Genomic DNA, 20636 nt, shown 5'->3' on the forward strand with positions numbered 1-20636 from the left:
TCAAGGGAGACCAGGCCAAGAAGACAACAACACAATACATGACATCATTAAAACATACAACAACACATGACATCATTAAAGCATACAACAACACAACAACACAACACATGACATCATTAAAGCATACAACAACACAACAACACAACACATGACATCATTAAAGCATACAACAACACAACACATGACATCATTAAAGCATACAACAACACAACACATGACATCATTAAAGCATACAACAACACAACACATGACATCATTAAAACATACAACAACACATGACATCATTAAAGCATACAACAACACATGACATCATTAAAACATACAACAACACAACAACACAACACATGACATCATTAAAACATACAACAACACAACACATGACATCATTAAAGCATACAACAACACATGACATCATTAAAGCATACAACAACACATGACATCATTAAAGCATACAACAACACATGACATCATTAAAACATACAACAACACAACACATGACATCATTAAAGCATACAACAACACATGACATCATTAAAGCATACAACAACACATGACATCATTAAAGCATACAACAACACAACAACATGATCCAGCCTGGTTAGGAGGCATTCCATTTGCTCCGTCACAGTCTTTATTATGAGCCGTCCTCCCCCCAGCAGCCTCTACTGCTGACCACACAGGACACTGCTGACCACACAGGACACTGATGAACACACAGGACACTGCTGACCACACAGGACACTGCTGACCACACAGGACACTGCTGACCACACAGGACACTGATGGCCACACAGGACACTGCTAAACACACAGGCACTGATGACCACACAGGACACTGATGGCCACACAGGACACTGATGGCCACACAGGACACTGATGACCACACAGGACACTGATGACCACACAGGACACTGATGAACACACAGGACACTGATGACCACACAGGACACTGATGACCACACAGTCACTGCTAAACACACAGGCACTGATGACCACACAGGACACTGATGGCCACACAGGACACTGATGGCCACACAGGACACTGATGACCACACAGGACACTGATGAACACACAGGACACTGATGACCACACAGGACACTGATGACCACACAGTCACTGCTAAACACACAGGACACTGATGACCACACAGAACACTGATGACCACACAGGACACTGATGACCACACAGGACACTGATGACCACACAGGACACTGATGACCACACAGGACACTGATGACCACACAGGACACTGATGACACACAGGACACTGATGACCACACAGGACACTGATGACCACACAGGACACTGATGGCCACACAGGACACTGATGACCACACAGGACACTGATGACCACACAGGACACTGATGAACACACAGGACACTGATGACCACACAGTCACTGCTAAACACACAGGACACTGATGACCACACAGAACACTGATGACCACACAGGACACTGATGACCACACAGGACACTGATGACCACACAGGACACTGATGACCACACAGGACACTGATGACCACACAGGACACTGATGACCACACAGGACACTGATGACCACACAGGACACTGATGACCACACAGGACACTGATGACCACACAGGACACTGATGACCACACAGGACACTGATGACCACACAGGACACTGATGACCACACAGGACACTGATGACCACACAGGACACTGATGACCACACAGGACACTGATGAACACACAGGACACTGATGACCACACAGGACACTGATGACCACACAGGACACTGATGACCACACAGGACACTGATGACCACACAGGACACTGATGACCACACAGGACACTGATGACCACACAGTCACTGCTAAACACACAGGACACTGATGACCACACAGGACACTGATGACCACACAGGACACTGATGACCACACAGAACACTGATGACCACACAGGACACTGATGACCACACAGGACACTGATGACCACACAGGACACTGATGACCACACAGGACACTGATGACCACACAGGACACTGATGACCACACAGGACACTGATGACCACACAGGACACTGATGACCACACAGGACACTGATGACCACACAGGACACTGATGACCACACAGGACACTGATGACCACACAGGACACTGATGACCACACAGGACACTGATGACCACACAGCATACCCTTCTTCAGTTGTCAAAGCTTCATTTGTAGCCTACATGTTACGTTATGCTAAATGATAGCGTTTGTTTGTCAATGGCCCTCGACAACAGACTACCAACCAGCTAACAGACAGACAGACAGACAGACAGACAGACAGACAGACAGACAGACAGACAGACAGACAGACAGACAGACAGACAGACAGACAGACAGACAGACAGACAGACAGACAGAGAAGACAGACAGAGAAGACAGACAGACAGACAGACAGTCCGTCCGTCAGTCCCCTGGGTTGTGAGCACCCTGGAGGTCGCCCCCATGGAATCAGGAATTTGAATACTAGAATGGTGATGAATGTTCTTATGATGCAATAAAGGTCAGCCATTTTGGTCAGGGAGTTGGTCCACCCTGGTTTCCCAGTGCTGTGATAAGATATTGTGTAAAATAATGAATTGAAGAATGTACCTGCTTTGTATGTTGTTAGCTAGCTAGCCAGTTTTAGAAGAATGTACCTGCGCTGTATGTTGTTAGCTAGCTAGCCAGTTTTAGAAGAATGTACCTGCGCTGTATGTTGTTAGCTAGCTAGCCAGTTTTAGAAGAATGTACCTGCGCTGTATGTTGTTAGCTAGCTAGCCAGTTTTAGAAGAATGTACCAGCGCTGTATGTTGTTAGCTAGCTAGCCAGTTTTAGAAGAATGTACCTGCTTTGTATGTTGTTAGCTAGCTGTATGTTGTTAGCTAGCTAGCCAGTTTTAGAAGAATGTACCTGCTTTGTATGTTGTTAGCTAGCTAGCCAGTTTTAGAAGAATGATTCTATACATTTTTTATTAACTGCCAATATGCCAAACAATGCAGAATCCACAAGCGTACACTGACTGAAATCACACATGATCTCAGCCTCATTGCAATATGTGTAGAATTGCAGGAAATTAGCTTTAAAACAGCAACATTTTCTCTCAATCCTCAGGTAAAATGTGTAAAATAGCAGGAGATTATTTTTCTCTTTGCCCCAAGTTAGTGGTTTTCCCGGGGCTTTCTCAGAGCCCCGCAACACTGCACTACACCACTACTCACAATACACCCTCCAACACACCAACACACACCCTCCAGCACACACCCTCCAACACACCAACACACACCCTCCAGCACACACTCTGCAACACACACTCTACAACACACACTACAACACACACACTACAACACACACCCTACAACACACACTACAACACACACTACAACAACACACACTACAACACACACTACACACTACAACACACACTACAACACACACTAAAACACACACACTACAAAACACACTCTACAACACACACTACAACACACACACTACAACACACACTACAACACACACTCTACATCACACTACAACACACACACTACAACACACACCTACAACACACACTACAACACACACACTACAACACACACTACTACAACACACACTACAACACACACTCAGGACAACACTCCTGCAATCAGGTGCTGATGAGTGTGGAAGCGTGGCACTAAATGAATGTCTTGGGTCAATTGGGGCATTTGACAGCCCTTCACATCTAGGCTGATGGAGACCCGGATGGCTCCCTACTCCCTACCCTCTATAAGGCCCTGGTCTAAAGTATTGCACTATAAATGGAATTGGGTGCCATTTGGGACCTAGAGATTCACCCTTGCTAGTCCTGGGTGTCTTAAGTCATTCTGTAAAGCATCTGGGTTGTCTTTTCGTTTTTTTCAGCAGAGAAATGGTTGAATATGATTTATACACCTCCAGGTTGTGTAAGAGCTATTTTACCGAAAAGGAGAGTGACGGAGTGCGGCATCAGATGACCTGGCCTTCACAATCCCCCGACCTCAACCAAATTGAGATGGTTTGGGATGAGTCGGACCACAGAGTGAAGGAAAAGCAGCCAACGAGTGCTCAGCATATGTGGGAACATATTTCCAACTCTGTTGGAAAAGCATTCCAGGTGAAGCTGGTTGAGAGAATGCTAAGAGTGTGCAAAGCTGAGATCAAGGGAAAGGGAAACTTTGAAGAATCTCAAATATATTTTCATTTGTTTAACACTTTTTTGGTTACTATATGAATCCATATGTGTTTTTTCATAGTTTTGATGTCTTCACTATTATTCTACAATGTAGAAAATAGTAAAAAAAATAATAATATATATATATATATTTTTTTAATAACTTGAATAAGTAAGAGTTCTAAAACATTTGACCGGTAGTGTATGTTCTTCATCTAACCAAGACCTCCGCCCAAATTCCTCACTCCTCCCCAACTCACAGCTGCCATGTTGACTTGTACCAGACTGTGTCTCTTCCTCCTCCCATAGGATCCCTGATGACTAACAATAACATATCCTGACTTAATGTAAACGTTCTACATTCCCATCTCTCCCTCAGTGACATGAATAAGGATATTTCAAGTTTAGAAATCAGAACCTATCAACACATACATTGTAATATAGTTGTATGGTGGTGTTATACATTATGTATTGTAGATATGTAGTGACGTTATAATGTTATATGATGTACTGTTTTATCTTTAGTTTTATGTGTGATGTAAGTGCTTTAATGTGTTTGGACCCCAGGAAGAGTAGCTGCTGCCTTGGCAACAGCTAATGTGGGATCCATAATAAACCTCAGGAAGAGTAGCTGCTGCCTTGGCAACACCTAATGGGGATCCATAATAAACCCCAGGAAGAGTAGCTGCTTCCTTGACAACAGCTAATGGGGATCCATAATAAACCCCAGGAAGAGTAGCTGCTTCCTTGGCAGGAACTAGTGGGGATCCATAATAAACCCCAGGAAGAGTAGCTGCTGCCTTGGCAGGAACTAGTGGGGATCCCCATTAGTATGATGGTGGGTGTTGGTGTGGGATTGCTAAGAAAATGACATGCAAGTGCACGGTTTATACTGTTGTAGGCAACTCAAAGAACCCCAGTAGGTATATTTGAACCTATCAGGACTAAGGTACTTGAAGTAGTGTATCCAGGGTGCTACCATCAGTACTTTTGAACCTATCAGGACTAAGGTACTTGAAGTAGTGTATCCAGGGTGCTACCATCAGTACTTTTGAACCTATCAGGACTAAGGTACTTGTAGTAGTGTATCCAGGGTGCTACCATTGGTACTTTTGAACCTATCAGGACTAAGGTACTTGAAGTAGTGTATCCAGGGCACTTGTAGTAGTGTATCTACCATCGGTACTTTTGAACCTATCAGCAAACAAGTACAGGTAACTGCCAGAATAATGGAAACACTTGAAGTAGTGTATCCAGGGTGCTACCATCGGTACTTTTGAACCTATCAGCAAACAAGTACAGGTAACTGCCAGAATAATGGAAATACTTGATGAGGGATATCAAGTATATTGAAAGCAGGTGCTTCCACACAGGTGTGGTTCCTGAGTTAGTTAAGCAATTAACATCCCATCATGCTTAGGGTCATGTATAAAAATGCTGAGCAGACCATTATTTTGGCTACCATGGCTATGCCCCTATGGGATGACGATGCCCCCATCCAGAGGGCACGAGTGATCACTGAATGCTTTGATGAGCATGAAAACCATGTGCCATGGCCGTCTCAGTCACCAGATCTCAACCCAATTGAACACTTACAGTGCATTCGGATAGTATTCAGACCCATTGACTTTTTACACATTTTGTTACGTTACAGCGTTACTCTAAAATGGATTAAATTGTTTTTTTCCCCTCATCAATCTACACACAATACCACATAATGACATCACAATAGCACATAATGACATCACAATAGCACATAATGACATCACAATACCACATAATGACATCACAATACCACATAATGACATAGCAAAAACTGTTTTTTAGAAATGTTAGTATTCAGACACTTTACTCAGTACTTTGTTGAAGCACCTTTGGCAGCGATTACAGCCTCAAGTCTTCTTGGGTATGACGCTACAAGCTTGGTACACCTATATTTGGGGATTTTCTCCCATTCTTCTCTGCAGATCCTCTCAAGCTCTATCAGGTGGATGCACAGCTATTTTCAGGTCTCTCCAGAGATGTTCGATCGGGTTCAAGTCCAGGCTCTGGCTGGGCCACTCAATGACATTCAGAGACTTGTCCCGAAGCCACTCCTGCATTGTCTTATGTGTGCTTAGGGACGTTGTCCTGTTGGAAGGTGAACCTTCACCCGAGTCTGAGGTCCTGAGCGCTCTGGAGCAGGTTTTCATCAAGGATCTCTCTGTACTTTGCTCCGTTCATCTTTCCCTCGATCTTGACTAGTCTCCCAGTTTCTGCTGCTGAAAAGCATCCCCACAGCATGATGCTGCCACCACCATGCTTCACCGTAGGGATGGTGCCAAGTTTCCTCCAGACGTGATGCTTGGTATTCATGCCAAATAGTTCAATCTTGGTTTTATCAGACCAGATAATCTTGTTTCTCGAGGTCTGAAACCTTTCGGTGCCTTTTGGCAAACTCCAAACGGGCTGTAATGTGCCTTTTACTGAGGAGTGGCTTCCGTCTGGCCACTCTAGCAAAAAGGCCTGATTGGTGGAGTGCTGCAGAGATGGTTGTCCTTCTGGAAGGTTCTACCATCTCCACAGAGGAACACTGGAGCTCTGTCAGAGTGACCAAGGCCCTTCTCACCCTGGTTGCTTAGTTTGGCCAGGCGGCCAGCTCTAGGAAGTGTCTTGGTGGTTCCAAACTTCTTCCATTTAAGAATGATGGAGGCCACTGTGTTCTTGGGGACCTTCAATGCTGCAGACATTTTTTGGTAACCTTCCCCAGTTCTGTGCTGTGTCTCTGAGCTCTACGGACAATTCCTTCAACCTCAATGGCTTGGTTTTTTCTCTGACATGCACTGTCAACTGTGGGACCTTAAATAGACAGGCGTGTGCCTTTCCAAATCATGTCCAATCAATTGAATTTACCACAGGTGGACTCCAATCAAGTTGTAGAAACATCTCAAGGATGATCAATGGAAACAAGATGCACCTGAGCTCAATTTGGAGTCTGGTAGCAAAGGGTCTGAACACTTTCTGTTCAGGTATATATTTTTTTTCTTTTTTAAAATAAATTTGACAATATTTCTAAAAACCTGTTTTTGCTTTTTCATTCTAGGGTGTTGTGTGTAGATTGAGGAAAATGTTTTATTTAATCAATTTTAGAATAAGGCTGTAACGTAACAAAATGTGTGAAAAGTCAAGGGATCTGAATACTTATTTTATTTATTTAAGTTGGCAAGTCAGTGAAGAACAAATTCTTATTTACAATGACTGCCTACCCCGGCCAAACCCTCCCCTAACCCGGAATACGCTGGGCCAATTGTGCTCCACCCTTTGGGACTCCCGATCTCGGCTGGTTGTGATACAGCCCCGGATCGAACCCTGGTCTGTAGTGACGCCCCTAAGCACTGCAGTGCCTTAGACCGCTGCACCACTCGGGAATGCACTGTGTGGGAGATTCTGGAGTGGGTCCTGAGACAGTGTTTTCCACCACCATCAACAAAACACCAATATGGAATTTCTGGTGGAAGAATGATGTCACATCCCTCCAGTAGACTTCCAGACACCTGTAGAATCTATGCCATTGAAGCTGCTCTGGCTCATCACCCTATTAAAACACTTTATGTTGCTGTTCTCCTTTATTTTGGCAGTTACCTGTTCTCACTAATATCACTGTTATATTTTTATTTAATTTAACTAGGCAAGTCAGTTAAGAACAAATTCTTATTTCCAATGACGGCCTAGGAACAGTGGGTTAACTGCCTTGTTCAGGGGGCAGAACGACAGAGTTGTACCTTGTCAGCTCGGGGATTTGAACTTGCAACCTTCCGGTTACTAGTCCAACGTTCTAACCACTAGGCTAATCCTGTTTTTGGCAGATCCTGTCTTCAGTAGACACCCATTATGCATCCTCTACCCAGCTGGGCAAATGTTGGCATGGGGTTTCATAAAGACATTCTATGCTGGTTGAAAAAACATATTTTTTTCTGGACTACAAAAAACAGACAACAAACCCTTTTTACAATCAGAATACAACCTGACCATGTAAAAGCCATTCAGTATATTTAGCCCATTGGAGTAGTTCTTTAACAGTCTGCCTTTTCTCCTCTCTCTGGTTCTTATTGTGAACGTGTACTAAAGTATTCCTGTATTTACAGCAGAACAGTGGACATCCACCACCTGATCCACCTCAAAACAATGTTTCACCAGAACCCAAACCACAACCTCAAGACTCACCCCAGAAGAGAGACAGAGAAAAACTGAAGGTCTCAACACTCTTTGATTGTGATGTCATGATCAGGTTGTGTACTGATTGTAAAATAGTTTTTATTTTTTAAATTTTTTAGATGTCATTTAAGTGACCAGCAAAAAGAGGTCTTTACCTGAATGTAACCTGGCGTGATCTGCCGTGGCTTCAACCCTGTGTGTGTGTGTGGTGTGGTGTGTTTGTTATGTCCCAGGTGAAGCCCACTCTCCAGAGAGGAGGCAGTAATGCGTCTCTCCACAACAGCACCAACAGAAACACCATCTTCCAGCTGATGATCCACACACTGGACCCACTGGGAGAAGGTATTGGACTTTATATCAGTCTTTATTATTACAGGGACCGCTATGGTGCTAATCTATGGCCCGAATCTATGGTCCTAATCTATGGTCCTAATCTATGGTTCGAGTCTATGGTCCTATATTATGGTCCTAATCTCTGGTCCTATATTATGGTACGAGTCTATGGTCCTAAACTATGGTCCTATACTATGGTCCTAATCTATGGTCCTAATCTATGGTTCGAGTCTATGGTCCTAATCTCTGGTCCTATATTATGGTATGAGTCTATGGTCCTAATCTATGGTCCTAATCTATGGTCCTAATCTATGGTCCTATACTATGGTCCTAATCTATGGTCCTAATCTATGGTCCTAATCTATGGTCCTATACTATGGTCCTATACTATGGTCCTAATCTATGGTCCTTATCTATGGTCCTAATCTATTGTCCTAATTTATGGTCCTAATCTATGGTCCTATACTATGGTCCTATACTATGGTTCTAATCTATGGTTCTAATCTATGGTCCTATACTATGGTCCTAATCTATGGTCCTAATCTATGGTCCTATACTATGGTCCTAATCTATGGTCCTAATCTATGGTCCTAATTTATGGTCCTAATCTATGGTCCTATACTATGGTCCTATACTATGGTCCTAATCTATGGTCCTAATCTATGGTCCTATACTATGGTCCTAATCTATGGTCCTAATCTATGGTCCTAATCTATGGTCCTATATCTATGGTCCTAATCTATGGTCCTAATCTATGGTCCTAATCTATGGTCCTAATCTATGGTCCTAATCTATGGTCCTATACTATGGTCCTAATACTATGGTCCTATACTATGGTCCTATACTATGGTCCTATGGTCCTACTATGGTCCTAATCTATGGTCCTATACTATGGTCCTAATCTATGGTCCTAATCTATGGTCCTAATCTATGGTCCTATGGTCCTAATCTATGGTCCTAATCTATGGTCCTATGGTCCTATCTATGGTCCTATACTATGGTCCTAATCTATGGTCCTAATCTATGGTCCTATATCTATGGTCCTATGGTCCTAATCTATGGTCCTAATCTATGGTCCTATACTATGGTCCTACTATCCTATGGTCCTAATCTATGGTCCTAATCTATGGTCCTATGGTCCTATCTATGGTCCTACTATCTATGGTCCTAATCTATGGTCCTATATCTATGGTCCTAATCTATGGTCCTAATTTATGGTCCTAATCTATGGTCCTATACTATGGTCTATGGTCCTAATCTATGGTCCTAATCTATGGTCCTAATCTATGGTCCTAATCTATGGTCCTAATCTATGGTCCTATCTATGGTCCTAATCTATGGTCCTAATCTATGGTCCTACTATGGTCCTAATATCTATGGTCCTATACTATGGTCCTAATCTATGGTCCTAATCTATGGTCCTAATCTATGGTCCTATACTATGGTCCTATACTATGGTCCTAATCTATGGTCCTAATCTATGGTCCTATACTATGGTCCTAATCTATGGTCCTAATCTATGGTCCTATACTATGGCCCTATACTATGGTCCTAATCTATGGTCCTAATTTATGGTCCTAATCTATGGTCCTAATCTATGGTCCTATACTATGGTCCTAATCTATGGTCCTAATCTATGGGTAGAATCTATGGTCCTAAACAATGGTCCTAAACTATTGTCCTTCCTGTACAGTACCAGGGACCAGGAAGCTATGCCTCCTGGGAGGACCTACTGAACCATGTATTATATCTATTGAAATCAAATGAAACTTTATTGGTCACATACACATGGTTAGCAGATGTTAACGCGAGTATAGCGAAATGCTTGTGCAGTAATATCTAACAAGTAATCTAACAAATTCACAACAACTACATTATACACACAAATGTAAAGGGATGAATAAGAATATGTGCATGAGCGCTGGCCGAACGGCATAGGCAAGATGCAGTAGATGGTATAGAGTACAGTATATACATATGAGATGAGTAATGTAGGGTATGTGGACATGATTAAAGTGGCGTTATTTAAAGTGACTAGTGATACATTTATTATGTCCATGTATTAAAGTGGCCAGAGATTTGAGTCTGTATGTTGGCAGCAGCCTCTTTATGTTAGTGATGGCTGTTTAACAGTCTGATGGCCTTGTCACTACTGCCACAGGGACCTTCTATAGTCACTACTGCCACAGGGACCTTCTATATTCACTACTGCCACAGGGACCTTCTATAGTCACTACTGCCACAGGGACCTTCTATATCCACTACTGCCACAGGGACCTTCTATATTCACTACTGCCACAGGGACCTTCTATAGTCACTACTGCCACAGGGACCATCTATAGTCACTACTGCCACAGGGACCTTCTATATTCACTACTGCCACCAGGACCTTCTATATTCACTACTGCCACAGGGACCTTCTATAGTCACTGCTGCCACAGGGACCTTCTATATTCACTACTGCCACAGGGACCTTCTATAGTCACTACTGCCACAGGGACCTTCTATATTCACTACTGCCACAGGGACCTTCTATAGTCACTACTGCCACCAGGACCTTCTATATTCACTACTGCCACAGGGACCTTCTATATTCACTACTGCCACAGGGACCTTCTATATTCACTACTGCCACAGGGACCTTCTATATTCACTACTGCCACAGGGACCTTCTATATTCACTACTGCCACAGGGACCTTCTATATTCACTACTGCCACAGGGACCTTCTATATTCAGACTGTTAGCTTCACAGCAGCATCAGACTGTTAGCTTCACAGCATCATCAGACCGTTAGCTTCACCTTCAGCATCAGACTGTTAGCTTCACAGCATCATCAGACCGTTAGCTTCACAGCAGCATCAGACTGTTAGCATCACCTTCAGCATCAGACTGTTAGCTTCACAGCAGCATCAGACTGTTAGCTTCACAGCAGCATCAGACTGTTAGCTTCACAGCAGCATCAGACCGTTAGCTTCACCTTCAGCATCAGACTGTTAGCTTCACAGCAGCATCAGACCGTTAGCTTCACAGCAGCATCAGACTGTTAGCTTCACAGCAGCATCAGACTGTTAGCTTCACAGCAGCATCAGACTGTTAGCTTCACAGCAGCATCAGACTGTTAGCTTCACAGCAGCATCAGACTGTTAGCTTCACCTTCAGCATCAGACTGTTAGCTTCACAGCAGCATCAGACCGTTAGCTTCACAGCAGCATCAGACTGTTAGCTTCACAGCAGCATCAGACTGTTAGCTTCACAGCAGCATCAGACTGTTAGCTTCACAGTATCACCAGACTGTTAGCTTCACAGCAGCATCAGACTGTTAGCTTCACAGCAACATCAGACTGTTAGCTCAATGACACACACAGTCCAGTACAACGAGAGACCTAGAGACCTAGAGACAGTGCTATTGAGATAAAGAGATTGGTCGGCCAGAGGCTGGCTCTTATCCAGCTTTTATTAGCCTGTATTGAAAGCTGATTAAGGATGAGAGAGCTGGGAGGGAGGAGGCTGCATGGGGACAGGTCTGGCTGCCTGGTGGCCTGAGGACTCAGTGAAGGTCACTCCAGTAGAGGACAGAACAGTCACGTCCCTGTAATCCAGGAACACAGGAGGACTTGACCTCTGCTCTTCACTTCTCACACAACACGAGTCTCTAGTGTAAGGCAGCACCAAGGTGTTGAGAGGCTTTTGGATCAGGTCTCCCCCCAGGACCAGGTTTGGAGAGCGCTGCTCTAATGGCTACTCCACACCACAGCTCTGGGTCTCCCCCAGGACCAGGTTTGGAGAGCGCTGCTCTAATGGACTACTCCACACCACAGCTCTGGGTCTCACCCCAGGACCAGGTTTGGAGAGCGCTGCTCTAATGGCTACTCCACACCACAGCTCTGGGTCTCCCCCAGGACCAGGTTTGGAGAGCGCTGCTCTAATGGACTACTCCACACCACAGCTCTGGGTCTCCCCAGGACCAGGTTTGGAGAGCGCTGCTCTAATGGACTACTCCACACCACAGCTCTGGGTCTCACCCCAGGACCAGGTTTGGAGAGCGCTGCTCTAATGGCTACTCCACACCACAGCTCTGGGTCTCCCCCAGGACCAGGTTTGGAGAGCGCTGCTCTAATGGACTACTCCACACCACAGCTCTGGGTCTCCCCCAGGACCAGGTTTGGAGAGCGCTGCTCTAATGGGCTACTCCACACCACAGCTCTGGGTCTCCCCCCCAGGACCAGGTTTGGGGAGCTGCTCTAATGGGCTACTCCACACCACAGCTCTGGGTCTCCCCCAGGACCAGGTTTGGAGAGCGCTGCTCTAATGGACTACTCCACACCACAGCTCTGGGTCTCCCCCAGGACCAGGTTTGGAGAGCGCTGCTCTAATGGACTACTCCACACCACAGCTCTGGGTCTCCCCCAGGACCAGGTTTGGAGAGCGCTGCTCTAATGGGCTACTCCACACCACAGCTCTGGGTCTCCCCCAGGACCAGGTTTGGAGAGCGCTGCTCTAATGGGCTACTCCACACCACAGCTCTGGGTCTCCCCCAGGACCAGGTTTGGGGAGCTGCTCTAATGGGCTACTCCACACCACAGCTCTGGGTCTCCCCCAGGACCAGGTTTGGAGAGCGCTGCTCTAATGGACTACTCCACACCACAGCTCTGGGTCTCCCCCAGGACCAGGTTTGGAGAGCGCTGCTCTAATGGGCTACTCCACACCACAGCTCTGGGTCTCCCCCAGGACCAGGTTTGGGAGCTGCTCTAATGGGCTACTCCACACCACAGCTCTGGGTCTCCCCCAGGACCAGGTTTGGAGAGCGCTGCTCTAATGGGCTACTCCACACCACAGCTCTGGGTCTCCCCCAGGACCAGGTTTGGGGAGCTGCTCTAATGGGCTACTCCACACCACAGCTCTGGGTCTCCCCCAGGACCAGGTTTGGAGAGCGCTGCTCTAATGGACTACTCCACACCACAACTCTGGGTCTCCCCCAGGACCAGGTTTGGAGAGCGCTGCTCTAATGGACTACTCCACACCACAGCTCTGGGTCTCCCCCAGGACCAGGTTTCCACACCACAGCTCTGGAGTCTCCCCCAGGACCAGGTTTGGGGAGCTGCTCTAATGGGCTACTCCACACCACAGCTCTGGGTCTCCCCCCAGGACCAGGTTTGGAGAGCGCTGCTCTAATGGACTACTCCACACCACAACTCTGGGTCTCCCCCCAGGACCAGGTTTGGAGAGCGCTGCTCTAATGGACTACTCCACACCACAACTCTGGGTCTCCCCCCAGGACCAGGTTTGGAGAGCGCTGCTCTAATGGGCTACTCCACACCACAACTCTGGATGCCAGGGGACTTGGGGGAACTGGTAAATACAGAGGCTGACTGAATGTCTCTCCAACAGAGATCCTATCAAACGAGTTCTAATATGTAATTCCATGGTGTCTTCCATCGCCCCTCTTATTCCAGAGACAGGCTTTAGCAGAGATGTTAGAGGCCCTGGTCAGAGGAGAGTTAGACAAGGTAAGAGGGATGTCAACAATGTCACCTCCTCCTCATGTTATCGAGAGTTACTGAGTATCTCTTCACCTTCTGTCTACTATCTATCACAACAACTTCCATTGTCCTATCGAGAGTTACTGAGTATCTCTTCACCTTCTGTCTACTATCTATCACAACAACTTCCATTGTCTGTCTACTATCTATCACAACAACTTCCATTGTCCTGTCTACCCTGTACTGTCACTTCATGCCAGCCCTTCTGAATGGTTTCCTTTGTTAGTACTGTCACAACAACTTCCATTGTCCTACCGAGAGTTACTGAGTATCTCTTCACTTCATGCCAGCCCTTCTGAATGGTTTCCTTTGTTAGTACATAGGACATCAATCTGTCACAACAACTTCCATTGTCCTATCGAGAGTTACTGAGTATCTCTTCACCTTCTGTCTACTATCTATCACAACAACTTCCATTGTCCTACCGAGAGTTACTGAGTATCTCTTCACCTTCTGTCTACTATCTATCACAACAACTTCCATTGTCCTACTGAGAGTTACTGAGTATCTCTTCACCTTCTGTCTACTATCTATCACTCCAAAATAGACGTTTTCATCTCAACTGTATCTCACTCTTCCCTAGAAGAGGATACTAGTATTCATGCCTGCTCAGCTCATTTTCAGTCAATATTATGAAGGAAGTGGTTGTGTTGTGTTTGTGTGGTACAGTAACTTCGGTTGTGTCTATGACTCCGCTCATATTCCGTCATACATTATTCTCCACGAGGCAGCGTGTGGATATGTTGTGTCTCCGTGGTAACTGGTCATTTTACCTGACGTATCTCTGCCAATTAGAAACAACAACCTTTAATGGGGAGGTCAGGACGGAGGTGTCGGTGCAGAGGAAAGGTAAGGCCAACGTTATCTGTACGTTTAGTGCTTGATTCAGTTAGCGTCTGTGAATGTTCTCGTAACGTTCTGTATACACGTTGCGTTTGGGTTTGATGTTGTCGTTATGTTCTCAAATCAAAATCAAATCAAATTTTATTTGTCACATACACATGGTTAGCAGATGTTAATGCGAGTGTAGCGAAATGCTTGTGCTTCTAGTTCCGACAATGCAGTAATAACCAACAAGTAATCTAACTAACAATTCCAAAAAAACTACTGTCTTATACACAGTGTAAGGGGATAAAGAATATGTACATAAGGATATATGAATGAGTGATGGTACAGAGCAGCATAGGCAAGATACAGTAGATGATATCGAGTACAGTATATACATATGAGATAAGTATGTAAACCAAGTGGCATAGTTAAAGTGGCTAGTGATACATGTATTACATAAGGATGCAGTCGATGATATAGAGTACAGTATCTACGTATGCATATGAGATGAACAATGTAGGGTAAGTAACATTATATAAGGTAGCATTGTTTAAAGTGGCTAGTGATATATTTACATCATTTCCCATCAATTCCCATGATTAAAGTGGCTGGAGTAGAGTCAGTGTCAGTGTCAGTGTGTTGGCAGTAGCCACTCAATGTTAGTGGTGGCTGTTTAACAGTCTGATGGCCTTGAGATAGAAGCTGTTTTTCAGTCTCTCGGTCCCAGCTTTGATGCACCTGTACTGACCTCGCCTTCTGGATGTTCTGTGAATGTTCTCGTAACGTTCTGTATACACGTTGTGTTTGGTTTGATGTTGTCGTTATGTTGCGTTTGGTTTGATGTTGTCGTTATGTTCCGTGAATGTTCTCGTAACGTTCTGTATATACGTTGTGTTTGGTTTGATGTTGTCGTTATGTTGCGTTGGGTTTGATGTTGTCGTTATGTTCTGTGAATGTTCTCGTAACGTTCTGTATACACGTTGTGTTTGGGTTTGATGTTTGTTCCTAACTGACTTGCCTAGTTAAATAAAGGTAAAATTAAATTTAAAAAATGTTGTCGTTATGTTTTGTAATGTTCTCGTTACGTTGGTTATGGGTTCTCTTTGTCTTGGTGTTGTCTGTAAGGCTTTGTGTTAGAGCTGTACTGCTGTCTGCAGGCCACACAACAGGGATGTGTGTCTAACTGTTACACATGAATGTTTTTTGTGCTACTTTACATGAAGTACTACTTTACTTTCGTGCTACTTTACTTTACGTGTCTCACAACTATCCCTGTAGCATGTACAAGTACTTTTTATAGTGTTTCCACTATTTCTTGGTCATTGTAGCTCTTTGAGGCATGCAGACATGCCAACCTGTTGTTGATGAGAAACGGTCACGGACATTTTAAACAGCTCACAGTCAGCTGTACGTGGTAATCCTCAATGTCTCATACTGCATTGAGGGATAGAGTTAACCCAGCAGCCAGCGGGAGGGTAGACAGCAGGACACACAGCAGGACACACAGACACACGGCAGGACACACGGACACACGGCAGGCCTATAGGTGATATCCAGGCCTTTAGGTGATATCCAGGCCTATAGGTGAGGTCCAGGCCTATAGGTGAGGTCCAGGCCTATAGGTGATATCCAGGCCTATAGGTGAGGTCCAGGCCTATAGGTGAGATCCAGGCCTATAGAAGAGATCCAGGCCTATAGGTGAGGTCCAGGCCTATAGGTGAGGTCCAGGCCTATAGGTGAGATCCAGGCCTATAGGTGAGGTCCAGGCCTATAGGTGAGGTCCAGGCCTATAGGTGAGTCCAGGCCTATAGGTGAGGTCCAGGCCTATAGGTGAGGTCCAGGCCTATAGGTGAGGTCCAGGCTATAGGTATCCAGGTGAGGTCCAGGCCAGGCCTATAGGTGAGGTCCAGGCCTATAGGTGAGGTCCAGGCCTATAGGTGAGATCCAGGCCTATAGGTGAGGTCCAGGCCTATAGGTGAGATCCAGGCCTATAGGAGAGATCCAGGCCTATAGGTGAGATCCAGGCCTATAGAAGAGATCCAGGCCTATAGGTGAGGTCCAGGCCTATAGGAGAGATCCAGGCCTATAGGTGAGGTCCAGGCCTATAGGTGAGGTCCAGGCCTATAGGTGAGATCCAGGCCTATGAGATCCAGGACTATAGAGATCCAGGCCTATAGGTGAGATCCAGGCCTATAGGTGAGATCCAGACCTAGAGGTGAGGTCCAGGTCTATAGGTGAGATCCAGACCTACAGGTGAGATCCAGGCCTACTATTTATGTTGTGTGACGGTGTTGTACGTCTCTATGGAAACAGACCTATAGGTGACATCCAGTAACAGAACAATGGCTGTCAGTCCTGCTCTTGGTTTCCTTCTTCACTGTACGGTGTGTGTTGGTGTGACTCCTAGTGTGGTCTGTTGGTGTGACTCCTAGTGGGGTGTGTTGATGTGACTCCTAGTGGGGTGTGTTGATGTGACTCCTAGTGGGGTGTGTTAATGTGACTCCTAGTGGGGTGTGTTGGTGTGACTCCTAGTGGGGTGTGTTGGTGTGACTCCTAGTGGGTGTGTTGGTGTGACTCCTAGTGGGGTGTGTTGATGTGACTCCTAGTGGGGTGTGTTGATGTGACTCCTAGTGGGGTGTGTTGATGTGACTCCTAGTGGGGTGTGACTCCTAGTGGGGTGTGTTGATGTGACTCCTAGTGGGGTGTGTTGATGTGACTCCTAGTATGGTGTGACTCCTAGTGGGGTGTGTTGATGTGACTCCTAGTGGGGTGTGACTCCTAGTGGGGTGTGTTGATGTGATTCCTAGTGGGGTGTGACTACTAGTGTGGTGTGTTGTTGTGACTCCTAGTGGGGTGTGTTGTTGTGACTCCTAGTGGGGTGTGACTCCTAGTGGGGTGTGTTGGTGTGACTCCTAGTGGGGTGTGTTGGTGTGACTCCTAGTGGGGTGTGTTGATGTGACTCCTAGTGGGGTGTGACTCCTAGTGGGGTGTGTTGATGTGACTCCTAGTGGGGTGTGTTGGTGTGACTCCTAGTGGGGTGTGTTGGTGTGACTCCTAGTGGGGTGTGACTCCTAGTGGGGTGTGTTGATGTGACTCCTAGTGGGTTGTGTTGGTGTGACTCCTAGTAGGGTGTGTTGATGTGACTCCTAGTGGGGTGTGTTGGTGTGACTCCTAGTGGGGTGGGGTGTGTTGATGTGACTCCTAGTGGGGTGTGACTCCTAGTGGGGTGTGTTGATGTGACTCCTAGTGGGGTGTGTTGATGTGACTCCTAGTGGGGTGTGTTGGTGTGACTCCTAGTGGGGTGTGTTGATGTGACTCCTAGTATGGTGTGACTCCTAGTGGGGTGTGTTGATGTGACTCCTAGTGGGGTGTGTTGGTGTGACTCCTAGTGTGGTGTGTTGATGTGACACCTAGTGGGGTGTGAGACTCCTAGTGGGGTGTGTTGGTGTGACTCCTAGTGGGGTGTGACTCCTAGTGGGGTGTGTTGATGTGACTCCTAGTGGGGTGTGTTGGTGTGACACCTAGTGGGGTGTGTTGGTGTGACACCTAGTGGTGTGTTGGTGTGACTCCTAGTGGGGTGTGTTGGTGTGACTCCTAGTGGGGTGTGTTGGTGTGACTCCTAGTGGGGTGTGTTGGTGTGACACCTAGTGGTGGTGTTGTTGATGTGACTCCTAGTGGGGTGTGTTGGTGTGACACCTAGTGGGGTGTGTTGATGTGACTCCTAGTTGGGTGTGACTACTAGTGTGGTGTGTTGATGTGACTCCTAGTGGGGTGTGTTGGTGTGGCTCCTATTGGGGTATGTTGATGTGACTCCTAGTGGGGTGTGTTGGTGTGACACCTAGTGGGGTGTGTTGATGTGACTCCTAGTGGGGTGTGACTCCTAGTGGGGTGTGTTGATGTGACTCCTAGTGGGGTGTGTTGATGTGACTCCTAGTGGGGTGTGTTGATGTGACTCCTAGTGGGGTGTGTTGATGTGACTCCTAGTGGGGGGTGTGTTGATGTGACTCCTAGTATGGTGTGACTCCTAGTGGGGTGTGACTCCTAGTGGGTGTGTGTGTTGGTGTGACTCCTAGTGGGGTGTGTTGGTGTGACTCCTAGTGGGGTGTGTTGGTGTGACTCCTAGTGGGGGTGTGTTGTGTGACTCCTAGTGGGGTGTGTTGGTGTGACTCCTAGTGGGGTGTGTTGGTGTGACACCTAGTGGGGTGTGTTGATGTGACTCCTAGTGGGGTGTGTGACTGACTCCCTAGTGGGGTGTGTTGTGTGACTCCTAGTGGGGTGTGTGACTCCTAGTGGGGTGTGTGGTGTGACTCCTAGTGGGGTGTGTTGATGTGACTCCTAGTGGGGTAGTGGGGTGTGTGGGGTGGTGTGTGACTCCTAGTGGGGTGTGTTGATGTGACTCCTAGTGGGGTGTGTTGTGTGACTCCTAGTGGGGTGTGGTGTGACTCCTAGTGGGGTGTGTTGATGTGACTCCTAGTGGGGTGTGTTGGTGTGACTCCTAGTGGGGTGTGTTGTGTGACTCCTAGTGGGGTGTGTTGGTGTGACTCCTAGTGGGGTGTGTTGTGTGACTCCTAGTGTGTAGTGTGTGACTCCTAGTGGGTGTGACTCTAGTGGGGTGTGTTGGTGTGACTCCTAGTGGGGTGTGTTGTTGTGTGACTCTAGTGGGGTGGGGTGTGGTGTGACTCCTAGTGGGGTGTGTTGGTGTGACTCCTAGTGGGGTGTGTTGGTGTGACTCCTAGTGGGGTGTGTTGGTGTGACTCCTAGTGGGGTGTGTTGATGTGACTCCTAGTGGGGTGTGTTGGTGTGACTCCTAGTGGGGTGTGTTGGTGTGACTCCTAGTGGGGTGTGACTCCTAGTGTTGGTGTGACTCCTAGTGGGGTGTGTTGGTGTGACTCCTGGGGTGTGTTGGTGTGACTCCTAGTGGGGTGTGTGACTCCTAGTGTGTGGTGTGACTCCTAGTGGGGTGTGGTGGTTGGTGTGACTCCTAGTGGGGTGTGTTGGTGTGACTCCTAGTGGGGTGTGTTGGTGTGACTCCTAGTGGGGTGTGTAGTGGGGTGTGTTGGTGTGACTCCTAGTGGGGTGTGTTGGTGTGACTCCTAGTGTGTTTTGTTGGTGTGACTCCTAGTGTGATGTGTTGGTGTGACTCCTAGTGGGGTGTGACTCCTAGTGTGTTTTGTTGGTGTGACTCCTAGTGGGGTGTGTTGGTGTGACTCCTAGTGGGGTGTGTTGGTGTGACTCCTAGTGGGATGTGTTGATGTGACTCCTAGTGTGTTTTGTTGGTGTGACTCCTAGTGGGGTGTGACTCCTAGTGTGTTTTGTTGGTGTGACTCCTAGTGGGGTGTGACTGACCTAGTGGGGTTTGTTGATGTGACTCCTAGTGGGGTGTGTTGGTGTGACTCCTAGTGGGATGTGTTGATGTGACTCCTAGTGGGGTGTGTTGATGTGACTTCTAGTGGGGTGTGTTGATGTGACTCCTAGCGGGGTGTGACTCCTAGTGGGGTGTGTTGGTGTGACTCCTAGTGGGGTGTGACTCCTAGTGGGGTGTGTTGATGTGACTCCTAGTG

General features: G+C 46.6%; 1 protein-coding gene across 3 annotated transcripts in view; it reads left to right on the forward strand.

Moving 5' to 3' along the window:
- Positions 1-20636, forward strand: part of LOC112237675 (sodium/potassium/calcium exchanger 1-like) — a 39167-nt gene that overhangs the window by 7757 nt on the left and 10774 nt on the right. The window contains exons 4-7 of one of the 3 annotated variants that reach the window (XM_042318031.1): positions 8303-8410; positions 8606-8714; positions 14161-14214; positions 15043-15096. In XM_042318031.1, the coding sequence (XP_042173965.1) occupies positions 8303-8410; positions 8606-8714; positions 14161-14214; positions 15043-15096 (325 nt within the window). The remainder of the gene's footprint in view (positions 1-8302; positions 8411-8605; positions 8715-14160; positions 14215-15042; positions 15097-20636) is intronic. The other 2 variants (XM_042318033.1, XM_042318032.1) reach the window with 2 other exon arrangements.

This window comes from Oncorhynchus tshawytscha, unplaced genomic scaffold (genome assembly GCF_018296145.1).
Source record: "Oncorhynchus tshawytscha isolate Ot180627B unplaced genomic scaffold, Otsh_v2.0 Un_contig_4866_pilon_pilon, whole genome shotgun sequence".
Classification (NCBI taxonomy): Eukaryota; Metazoa; Chordata; class Actinopteri; order Salmoniformes; family Salmonidae; genus Oncorhynchus; species Oncorhynchus tshawytscha.